Source organism: Cyprinus carpio, chromosome A2 (assembly GCF_018340385.1).
Source record: "Cyprinus carpio isolate SPL01 chromosome A2, ASM1834038v1, whole genome shotgun sequence".
NCBI lineage: Eukaryota > Metazoa > Chordata > Actinopteri > Cypriniformes > Cyprinidae > Cyprinus > Cyprinus carpio.
The window spans coordinates 1,700,076-1,712,575 of NC_056573.1; the positions used below are offsets into that span (position 1 = coordinate 1,700,076).

A 12,500-nucleotide genomic window follows, 5' to 3' on the forward strand; every position below is an offset into this window, starting at 1 on the left:
TAGACGCACACCCTACGCCGTAGCCTACGCATAGACGCACACCCTACGCCGTAGCCTACGCATAGACGCACACCCTGCGCCGTATACGCATACGCACACCCTACACCTACCATAGACGCACCACCCTACGCATAGACCACACACCCTACATAGACGCACACCCTACCCCGTAGCGCCGTACGCACACCCTACGCATAGACGCACACCCTACGCATAGACGCACACCCTACGCCGTAGGCCTACGCACGCACCCCTACGCATAGACGCACACCCTACGCCGTAGCCTACGCATAGACGCACACCCTACGCACACGCATAGACGCACACCCTACGCGTAGCCTACGCATAGACGCACACCCGACGCATAGACGCACACCCTACGCATAGACGCACACCAGACGCACACCCCCGTAGCCTACGCATAGACGCACACCCTACACCGTAGCCTACGCATAGACGCACACCCTACGCCGTAGCCTACGCATAGACGCACACCCTACGCATAGACGCACACCCTACACCGTAGCCTACGCATAGACCCCCGTACGCTATAGACGCACACCCTACGCCGTAGCCTACGCATAGACGCACACCCTACGCCGTAGCCTACGCATAGACGCACACACCCTGCACACCCTACGCCGTAGCCTACGCATACACCCTGCGCCGTACCTACGCATAGACGCACACCCTAGACGTAGCCTACGCATAGACGCACACCTACGCCGTAGCCTACGACATAGACGCATAGACGCACACCCTGCGCCGTAGCCTACGCATAGACGCACACACCCTGCACACCCTACGCCGTAGCCTACGCATAGACGCACACCCTGCGCCGTAGCCTACGCATAGACGTAGCCCGTAGCCTACGCATAGACGCACACACCGCGCCGTACCTACATAGACCCTGCGCCGTAGCCTACGCATAGACGCACACCCTGCGCCGTAGCCTACGCATAGACGCACACCCTACACCGTAGCCTACGCATAGACGCACACCCTACGCCGTAGCCTACGCATAGACGCACACTGACGTGCACCTCTATTTCTACGCATGCCGCAAGCGTAATACGCAAATTGGTCTGCTAGAACCCCTTCCTCCGTTGTACTTGAGTTTTGTTTGTGTTTATGTGCACTTTAATGTCTTATCGTTTATTATACTACACAGCTTTATACATCAGTAGTCGTCTGCGACAAACAATGTTGATCTGCTGTGGTACAAGTCCTTGTGGAGATGGAAAGAATGCCATCTTCTCCTGTTCCGTTGTTGTCTCCTTTTTGTAGTTTTAAATAATTTGATATTTATTTGCCACCGTCATGGCTATAATGCTTCTCCGACGAGCCGCTTCTTCTTCGGCTTTTTACTTGTCCCACTTACCACGCTGTGGCTGGTGGTCTCATTCACGCCAGACAACTCAATGCAGATTATTTGCGCTTCACTTCATTGACTCGGTAAATTGGTAAATGGCTAATCAATGTGATGGTGTGAATTTGGCAGAACGGCCGTGAAGCAGCTAATGCACTCATGGTTCAGGGTCTGTGTCAGTCAGAGAAGAGCTCACACGCAGGAAAGGCTGTGGTTTCCTCTCTGAGGATCACGCCCAGGGAAAAAGCACAACATGCCTAAATCATGCTTAAGATGTCTGTCTGCAGCATCAATATTTTTAAACTGCTTTTCTTATTTCTGTTTCCTTTACTGTAACAGATCACTACATAATACAAGAGATAACACTGCAACTGATCATTTTTGAACAACAACAACAGAAAGCTTCAGGCTGGGTGTCATGTTAAACCTGTGCTGACGGTCGAGCTGTAAAGTGGGCTGCAGCGCTCCATGCGGCGTACCGTGGGGTCCTGACCCACATACTGCTGCTGCTTTTGGGTCAGATCTCGCTTGCTCTGCCTCAGAAGTGAGAGCAGGAATGGTGCTGCATAGTTAGAGTCATCTGAGATCTCACTGAGATACCACACCTCACCATGCAGTGCAGGACAAATACAACGAATGAGTTATAAAGATAGGGATATGAAAGTATTGATATTATAACCAGGAGAGATTACTGACAAATCAACCCATTTTGATAAATTAGAGTTTATGGTAAAACATATGGTACATCTGTTTCTCAATGGTGAAATTAAACTCACTCCATATAGAGCACTGCTGAATTATTCAAACCCGAATCTAAATCTGAATTCTGATCTGGTTCTGACTAATTCTTCTCTTCTGAATTCTGCTCTTTACTAATACTGACTGCTGAATTCTACTCTTCACTAGTACTGACTGCTGAAATTTGCTATTTACTAGTACTTATTGCTGAATTCTACATTTTGCTAGTACTGACTGCTGAATTCTGTTTTATACTAATTTTGACAGTGAAATTTTGCTTTATACTAGTACTGCTGAATTCTGCTCTTAACAATCCTGAATTCCACTCATTACTAGTACTGACTGCAAAACTCTACTTTCTCTGGTACTGAGTGCTAAATTCTGCTCTTTACTAGTAAAACTCTTCACTATTACTGACTGCTGAATTTTGCTATTTACTAGTACTTATTGCTGAATTCTACGTTTTGCTAGTACTGACTGCTGAATTCTGCTCTTTACTATCTCTGACTACTGAATTCTTCTCCTTACTAGTACTGACTTATGAATTATGCTATATACTAGTACTGACTTCTGAATTCTGTTTTATACTAATATTGACAGTGAAATTTTGCTTTATACTAGTACTGACTGCTGAATTCTGCTCTTAACAATCCTGAATTGCACTCATTACTAGTACTGACTGCAAAACTCTACTTTCTCTGGTACTGAGTGATAATTTCTGCTCTTTACTAGTACTTATTGCTGAATTCTACGTTTTGCTAGTACTGACTGCTGAATTCTGCTCTTTACTATCTCTGACTACTGAATTCTTCTCCTTACTAGTACTGACTTATGAATTATGCTATATACTAGTACTGACTTCTGAATTCTGTTTTATACTAATATTGACAGTGAAATTTTGCTTTATACTAGTACTGACTGCTGAATTCTGCTCTTAACAATCCTGAATTCCACTCATTACTAGTACTGACTGCAAAACTCTACTTTCTCTGGTACTGAGTGCTAAATTCTGCTCTTTACTAGTAAAACTCTTCACTATTACTGACTGCTGAATTTTGCTATTTATTAGTACTTATTGCTGAATTCTATGTTTGCTAGTACTGACTGCCGAATTCTGCTCTTTACTATCTCTGACTACTGAATTCTTCTCCTTACTAGTACTGACTTATGAATTATGCTTTATACTAGTACTGACTTCTGAATTCTGTTTTATACTAATATTGACAGTGAAATTTTGCTTTATACTAGTACTGACTGCTGAATTCTGGTCTTAACAATCCTGAATTCCACTCATTGCTAGTACTGACCACTGAACTAGTACTGACTGCAAAACTCTACTTTCTCTGGTTCTGAGTGCTAAACTCTGCTCTTTACTAGTAAAACTTCTGAATTCTGCTTTATACTAGTACTGACTGCTGAATTGCATGTGCCAGAGGCATTCTGTAGTGTGGAACATAGTGTGAAGCTGTATTGGATGTGTTGACAGTAGGAGTGGATTGGGGAAGTCACTGGTGTTTTCCTCTGTTTTGCAGGAAAACCTCACAGCATCGAGAGCTCCGAGCGCATCCAGCTCTCTGGAACATATAACGTAAGGAAAGGAAAGCTGCAGCTGCCGGTGAACCGCTGGAGTCGACGGCAGGTGATTTTATGTGGCACTTGTCTGATCGTGTCCTCAGTGAAGGCCAGCCATACGGGCAAGATGCACATCCTGCCACTGATCGGAGGAAAGGTACTGAACTCACACCTTATCATCCGACGGGGAATGTTTGTCTCACACCAGCGTTCCTTCTGAAGTGCACAGTAGTCAGAATAGAATAGATTTTCTCCAGCCGCTCGACAGTGTTCAGTATTACCTACAGATCCCTTTTACTGGTTATAATTTACTTGGATAATACTCTTATTTAGATTCAGACTTCCGCAGGCCATGAGTATGAAAGGACAGGATCTGCTGGAACATTCTTTAAGAAGAAAACAAACACTTTAGTTGGCTGCAGTAGTCACAGTTTACCTTCACTTTATATTGTCTACATGTGCTGAACGCCAGGTTATATTTATAAAGTTTCTTTCCCACCCGTATGGAAATTTAATATTTATTGACTTGTATCAAGAGTGATACGGCTGTATGTTACCTGTAAGGCTGTATGTATTATTTTATATATTATATGCAGTAACCATATATGTCAACAATATATGTTTTATTTATATATGCAAGTTCATTAAAACAACATTTGTGTATTGGCAAGATCCCGGTTACTGCCAACAAGCACCACTTGAAACGAGCGCAGTGAGAGGACAGACATAGTGGACATTGGTTAGTGAGTTGTAAAGTTTTATGGTGGTTTTGAGAGTAAAATGAAGTGCTAAACTAACAGATGTGTGTCTCATAGTCTCATACTCTCTCAGAGTTCACTGTAGACTGCTAGACTAAATATTGAGTGCTGTCAGCCATCCCAGCCGATCTGAACAGACCTGTGACGCTTATGAACACTTATCACTTAATGGGCACTGTGTTATGATCTGGTGTAAGCCTGTGTGTGTGTGTGTGTGTTCAGGTGGAAGAGGTGAAGAAACACAGTCACTGTTTGGCCTTCAGCTCGGCGGGACCTCAGAGTCAGACCTACTACATCAGCTTCGACAGCTTCACCGAACACCTGCGCTGGCACCGGCAGGCGGCTAAGGTGCGTGTGTGTGTGTGTGTGTGTGTGTGTGTGTGAAAGCCCTAGTTGGGAGTCCTACTTTAGCATACTTCACTACGAGCGCACCATCCTAAACAAACGCAAGTAGGCCAGCCTACTTTACAGCGGCGTTCTGGAGCCGTGTCCGGCCCACCGGGAGCCTCAGATTAGAACAACCTCAGCAGGCTTACTGTGATCGCAGCGTGTTTATCCTGAATCACCGCGCCGCTCATTCGTAGGGCTCGGCTGAAAATATCGATTTCTTGATTTGAATTGATTCTCATTTAGATGAGCCGATATTGATCCTTAAGTCCCAAGAATCTGTGCTGTTTTCAGTTAATGCGTGAACAGAACTCAAAGAAGCATAGCTCCTGTCGTCCAATCCAAACTTTTTGCTTTCTTTATTTTGATATGAAACAGAGTATCACCTTTCAAATTCTGTCAACTTGATTACGAAATTCAATCGGTGAATGTGTTTTTGCTGCTCTTGAATGAGTGCAGCGATCCTCTCTTCCTCTTTACTACTAGTTACAGCAGCAAATAATCATGAACGAACAGAACAACTCACTGAAATCAGGCCTGAACCACAGATTCAATCAGTGATTCAACCGTCAATAATGTCACATTTACCTCAGAAAACACATTCAGTGACAGTAAACTCGATCATTAGCTAGAAAAATAACTCTAGCAATGTGGCAGTGTACAGACTGACGGGGTTAATTGTATATTTACAGCATTAGTTGAGAGAAAAAGTGACACGTACTGTTCCTGATTGCCTGAATATTCAAATGAATCAGTAACGAATAGAACTGAATCAAGTTCAAAATTAAATTGAATTGCAAGCTTGTAAGTTGAATGGCATTATAAAAAGTGTCTGTGGCCGTGAGGAATGACCTGTGTGTGTGTGTGTGTGTGTGTGTGTGTGTGTGTGTGTGTGTGTGTGTGTGTGTGTGTCTCAGATGGTGTCTCAGAGGATCAGCTCGGTGGATCTGTCCTGCTGTAGTCTGGAGAAGCTGCCTCCTAATCTTCTGTACAGTCAGGATCTGACGCACCTCAACCTCAAGCACAACTTCCTTCCTGCTGACCAGACGCTGCTGCAGCTCCAGAGGTCAGTGTGCGGCTCAGTCCAGCTCCTGGTGAAGTCTGTGTCAGTGCTGAGGCTGATCTCCTTCACTCTCATCACATGATATTTCATCAGATACACACAGAAACACAGATTGATAAATTGTTAAATGTTTATGCATTCACTTGATTCCCGACATTTTTGATAATGCATTTCTTTTAAATCATAAAACACAGACCATTTCTGAAAAAAATAAAGCATATTTCATAGAGCTGTATCACTGTTAGATGTTTTTGTTAATTCAGTTGATTAGACGTCCTTTTAATTGTTAAAATGTAATTACACCATTACAACAGAATCCAGAAGAGTTCAAATGGAAAACTTGCAATTTTGTAAATAAATAAATAAATACATAAAAAAAGAATTTACGAAAAAATATACCGGCCAGATATTTAAACAAAAATGTCATCGTAGAAATTTTAATGTAGAAATTTAGACATTATAGGAAAAGTAAAACAGTACAAATACAGAAGATATTTGATTAAATTAAACACATATTTAATGGTGGAGATGTTAAGATAAGCTGTCAAACATTAGGCAGACATTTCAGCCATCTGTCCTGACAAATGTGTGTTATTTTCATTTCATGTTAGTGCAGGAGACGTCACAAGGCTGGAAGTGAAACCAGTCTGGTCTCGTGTAAGAGTTTCAGAAAATAATCATTTATAGATCACAAGTAATACTGGTGCAGGGAGTGATTAGCAGGGGCTGTGTGTTTTATAAAGTATGTGTGACGGATGAGTCCTGATCTCTCCTCCTGCAGATTCTCTCGCCTGCGGAGCCTCAATCTCTCTCACAATCAGCTCGGGAGCTTCCCGCTGCCCATCTGCTCCATCAGCTCACTGACCGAGGTCAACCTCAGCTGCAACCTCCTGACCTCCGTCCACCCCGACGTGGGCAACATGAGCCAGTGAGTGTGTCACATGACCACGCTTCGTCCAATCAGACGCTGGTCTTACTGTCGAATCTATCCTCATAATCTCTCAGATGTTACAGAATTATTATGTGACTTTCCTTTCTTACTGTTATTAATCATATTAACCAATAATAGTTAAACATCTTACAGTCACAGTACAGTGACGGTTTTTGCTTAAAATACAAAAACTTCTATAATTATAAACATTATAAACAAGATTTTTAATGTTTGAAGGAGTCTCTTCTGCTCACAAGTCTGCACAAACAGCAAATAGTTTTATAGTTTCTGATTATTATCAGTGTTGTGTACAATTTTTGTATGAATAGAAATAGAAAGCTCAAAAGAACAGCATTTATTTTAAAATAAAAATCATTTGTAATATCATGTTCTACTGTTCTAAATTTGGGGTCAGTAAAATTAAAAAAAATATATATTGGAAAGAAATTGATGCTTTAATTAATCAAAAATGCATTAAATTAATCAAAAGTGACAGTAAAGACGTTTATAATGTTACAAAAGATTCTATTTCAAATAAATGCTGTTCTCTTGAGCAGCAAATCATCATATTAGAATGATTTCTGAAGATCATGTGACACTGAAGACTGGAGTAATGATGCTGAAAATACAGCTGCACATCACAGAAATACATTACAGTTTAACAGAGATTCACACAGAAAACAGCTGTTTTAAACTCTAATAATAGAGTAGTTCACTGTTATTACTGTATTTTGATCAAATAAATACAGCCTTGATGAACAGAAGAGACTTCTTTTAGAAACATTAAGACATTACTGATCTAAAACTTTTTTAAAACTTTTTTATTTGTTCAGTTAATGTTTGAGGTGAACCAAGCATATTGTATGAACATATAAATATGTCAGTGATACATAGAAAGAAAAATAAATATTGTAGTTCATATTGCTTTCAAGTTTTTACTTGTACATATTGTTTCCAAATACATTCTAATGCCAGTTTTAAAACGTTCAAACAAAGTCATTTTTTCAAACCATTTGACGTTATGACTATAATCACAACTAAGATGAAGTGCGTGCTGTATTTTATGCGCATCTGATGAGAAGCACCTCACAGAACAGTGTCACATCAGACGGTCATGTGACTCGCTGCACTGCTGACCCCTGCTGGACACTTCACTCAGTCTTACTGCAGTAATCTTGACCCGAAGCTAACAGTGGTGTTGTGTGTCAGTCTGCAGACGCTGGTTCTGGACGGTAACCTGCTGTCGGCTCTCCCGGTGGAGCTGGGCCGTCTGCAGCGGCTGGTCTATCTGGGTCTGTCCTTCAATGAGTTCACACAGGTGCCGTCGGTGCTGGAGCAGCTGCCCGCCGTCGAGAGGCTCTGCATGGCTGGGAATAAAGTGTGTGTGCTGACGCTGCAGGCCTTCCGTCTGCTGACGCTCAAACACATCGACCTGCGGTGAGAACACACACACACACACACACACACACACACACACACACGATCCAAACATATAATGCAGTGATTGAGAGATGAAGAAATAAAGGCCCCTCAGAAGATGTGAGATGTTCTGGAGGCTTGTGAAGATCATTCCTCCGCTGAGGAACAGTGAAAGTAAAGCTTCTGGAAACAAACAATCAAAAAAAAATAATAAAAATCATATCTGAGACCCTAAAACACAAAAGATGGAGAATCAAGTAAAGCTCATTAAGAGAAATCATATATGTGTCCCTGCAGCACAGAAGCAGTCATCAGCAGCACAGGTATATTTGTAGCAATAGACAACAATACATTGTATGAGTCACAATTATACATTTCTCTTTTATGACAAAAATCATTAGGATATTAAGTAAAGATCATGTTCCATGAAGATATTTAGAAAATTTCCTACTGTAAATATATCAAAACGTAATTTTGATTAGTAATATGCATTGCTAAGAACTTCATTTGAACAACTTTAAAGATGATTTTCTCAATATTTAGATTTTTTTGCTCCCTCAGATTCCAGATTTTCAAATAGTTGTATCTCAGACAAATATTGTCCTCCTAACAAACCACACATCAATGGAGAGATTATTTATTCAGCTTCAGATGATGATTTTACCGAAGCTTCATAAGACTGGCTCTTATGATGGTGGTGTATGATCCAGTAGGTGTACAGTGTTGATGGGTGCAGTGTGTGTCATGTGTGTACAGTGAGTTGTTTCTCCGTCTCTAGTCTGAATCAGATCTCGGCGGTGCTGCCGGACGAGCCGGAGTTTCTGCATCACGTGACACAGCTGGACGTGAGAGACAACCGTCTGAGTGAGCTGGACGCGTCCGTCTTCCCGCGGCTGGAGGTGCTGCACTGTCAGAGGAACCGCCTCACACGTCTGCGTCTGCGCGGCTGCGCTCTCAAAGCCCTCTACGCCTCCAGCAACGGTACAGACGCAGCATCACTGCTCTCAGTAACACACGGCACCGTCTGACCCCACTGACGCTCACGCTTTCTGTCCCCAGAGCTGCAGGAGCTACACCTGAGCCCCGCCGCCGCCAGCCTCACACACCTGGACATCTCCAGGTGCGTTTGATATCAGCAGATGTGAAATCACTGCAGACGAACACACATCATGACAACACTGTCTCGTCTGCTCTCTCGCAGGAACTGCATGAAGGCTCTTCCTGATTGGCTGAGTGACAGCAGGAAGCTGGAGGTTCTGGACGTCAGTCACAATCACATCACTGAGCTTCCGTCCGTGGTGAGTGTGTGTGTGTGTGTGCGTGTCTGTCTGTGTGCGCGCGTGTGTGTCTGTGTGTGTGTGGCGTGTGTGTGTGGTGTTGTGTTAGTGTGCATGTGTGTGTGTGTGTGTGTGTGTGTGTGTGTGTGAGTGTATGAATGTGTGCGTGTGTGTGCGTGTGAGTGTGTGTGTGTGCGTGCGTGTGTATATAGTGTGTGAGTGTGTGTTTAGTGTGTGAGTGTGCGCGTGTGTGTGTGTGTGTGCATGTGAGTGCATGTGTGTGAGTGTGTGTGTGTGTGTATGTGTGAGTGTGTGTGTGTGTGTGTGTGTGTGTCTGTGTTTGTGCATGTGTGTGTTTGTGTATGTATGTGTGCGTGTGTGTGTGTGTGCATGTGTGTATGTGTGTGTGTGTTTTTTTGTGTGCATGTGTGAGTGTGCATGTGTGTGAGTGTGTGTGTGTGTGTGTGTGTGTGTGTGTGTGTGTGTGCGTGTGAGTGTGTGTGTGTGTGTGAGAATGTGTGCGTGTGAGTGTGTGTGTGTGTGTGTGTGTGTGTGTGTGTGCGTGTGTGTGTGTGTGATCTCCAGTGTGAACCGATCATGGTTCTGAACTGACCTGCACACACAAAAGAACAACACAAACAGGGTTGCCAGGTTTTTCAACAAAAAAATCCACCCAATCGCTGCTCAAAACTAGCCCAGTCTGGTCCTGGGGGGTAAATATCGCGTTACTGGGGTCACTTTAACCCACAGAGTTGAAAAACAACAATGAAATAAAAATAAAATCTTTTTTTTTGTTTATATTTTTAATCAAAATATAGGGCCGTATAATGTCCACAATGTGGAAAACACAGACAGAATCCAGTCATAATAAAGGAGTTTACTGTATAACACAGAATTTAAATTTAATTCATTTAACTTCTGTTATGCCACACTATGTTTGCCAAAAAATTTTTAAATTGTTACAGTTTTAATTGATTATATTTGAAAGTATTAAGTTTTAATCAATGAATGAATTCAAGTTTTTATAATAAATTTGTATCAAAATATAAAACACAGAATCCAGAAAATTAAAACAGAAAACAGAGTTTAATATGGTCCTATTATTTTAATAAATTTGTTAATTGTTAAGTTTAAAAAGTTTCTTTCTTTTTTTTTTCAGTTGATTAGACATGTTTTTTGATTGTTAACATTTAATTAAACCAGGAATTTAGAGAAATTGAAATGAGAAACACAAAACATGTAGAAAAGTCAAACAGGTTTTATAGGGCCCTGAGAATGTCATGACTGGATATTCCTGTGAAATACCAGACGTCTGCAGGACTTCTCCAGTCATGTACTCTTACTCTCCACTGTTACAGTCCACTGCGAGAGGAGATTGTAAGGTCAGAGGTCAGACGTGAACAGATTCACACAGAAACACATTCCTGCATTCACACTGATTCATTCAGAAGATGCTCTCATGCAAAACAAGAAACACAGAAGACTGACTGATCACGCTACTCTCATTTATTTGTTTTGTTAATGTAAGAAATGTCGCTCTCGCCTCACATGCAGGATTTGACTTTGATAAGGTCAGTGAACTGATGACACACGTGCACAATCATTCCATGAGAGATTTAAAGAGCTGCGAGCAGAAATAGTGCAGAGTGTGCCAGCTGTGTTCATGTCTGTGTGTGTGACGTCCTCAGGCTGCTGTGCAGTGTGAGTCTGAGGAAGATCCTGGCGAGTCACAACCAGCTGAAGCGTCTGCCGGAGCGTGTGGAGCGTCCAGTGCTGGAGGTGCTAGACCTGCAACACAATCACCTCACCGAGCTGCCCTGCAACCTCTTCCTCAAATCAGAGAGGTCAGACACACACAGACTCACACACACACACACACACACACTCACACACACACACACACACACACACACACACACACACACACACACACACAGCGGGAATCTTCACAACACACGGCACTCGCACACACATGCACACACACACTCAAACTCACACACGCACACGTCACTCACACACACAACACACCTGCCGGCACCACACTTTCACAGAGCTCACACACACACACACTCACACCTGACACACTCACCTGACCGACACACACACAGACCGCACCTGACACACACACACACACACACACTCACACGCACTTGCACACACATGCACACACACACCTTCCACACACCACACACACACCACACACACACACACATTCTCTGACACACACACACACACATGCTTTGAGTACAAACACACACACACACACGTTTCTCACACAAACACACTCACACAAATCACACACACACACACACACTCCGCACACAAATGGCACAAGCTGGACACTGGACAGCTGGACACACACACACACACACACACACACCCCACACACACACACACTCACACACACACTCACACAGACACACACACACAACATGACACACACACACACACACACACTCACACACACACACACACACACACACTCACACACTCACACACACTCACACACACACACTCACACACACACACACTCACACAGACTCACTCACACACCTCACACACACACACACACACACACACACACACACCTCACACACACACACACACACACACACACACACACACACACACACTCACACACTCACTCACACACTCACTCACACACACACACTGGATCTCACACACACACACTCACACAACCTGGACACACACACACACACAACACACACAGTAACGCACTCACACACCTCTCACAGCTCACACACACATACACACACACAAAACACACACACTGCACACAATCACACACACCACACACACTCACACACACACTCACACAGACTCTAACACACACACACACTGCACACACACACACACTCACACCACACACACACACACACACACTCACACACTCACACACACACACACACTCACACACACACACACACTCACACACATCACTCACACAGACACACACACACACACA

At 43.2% G+C, this 12,500-nt stretch overlaps 1 protein-coding gene across 1 annotated transcript in view; it reads left to right on the plus strand.

Annotated features, from left to right (window-relative positions):
* LOC109055304 (PH domain leucine-rich repeat protein phosphatase 1-like) overlaps positions 1-12,500 on the plus strand; it is a 29,640-nt gene that overhangs the window by 9,818 nt on the left and 7,322 nt on the right. The window contains 10 exon segments of the mRNA XM_042768852.1: positions 3,640-3,836; positions 4,660-4,785; positions 5,742-5,890; positions 6,669-6,815; positions 8,028-8,255; positions 9,016-9,218; positions 9,297-9,357; positions 9,439-9,532; positions 10,902-10,903; positions 11,203-11,358. Of these exon segments, the coding sequence (XP_042624786.1) occupies positions 3,640-3,836; positions 4,660-4,785; positions 5,742-5,890; positions 6,669-6,815; positions 8,028-8,255; positions 9,016-9,218; positions 9,297-9,357; positions 9,439-9,532; positions 10,902-10,903; positions 11,203-11,358 (1,363 nt within the window).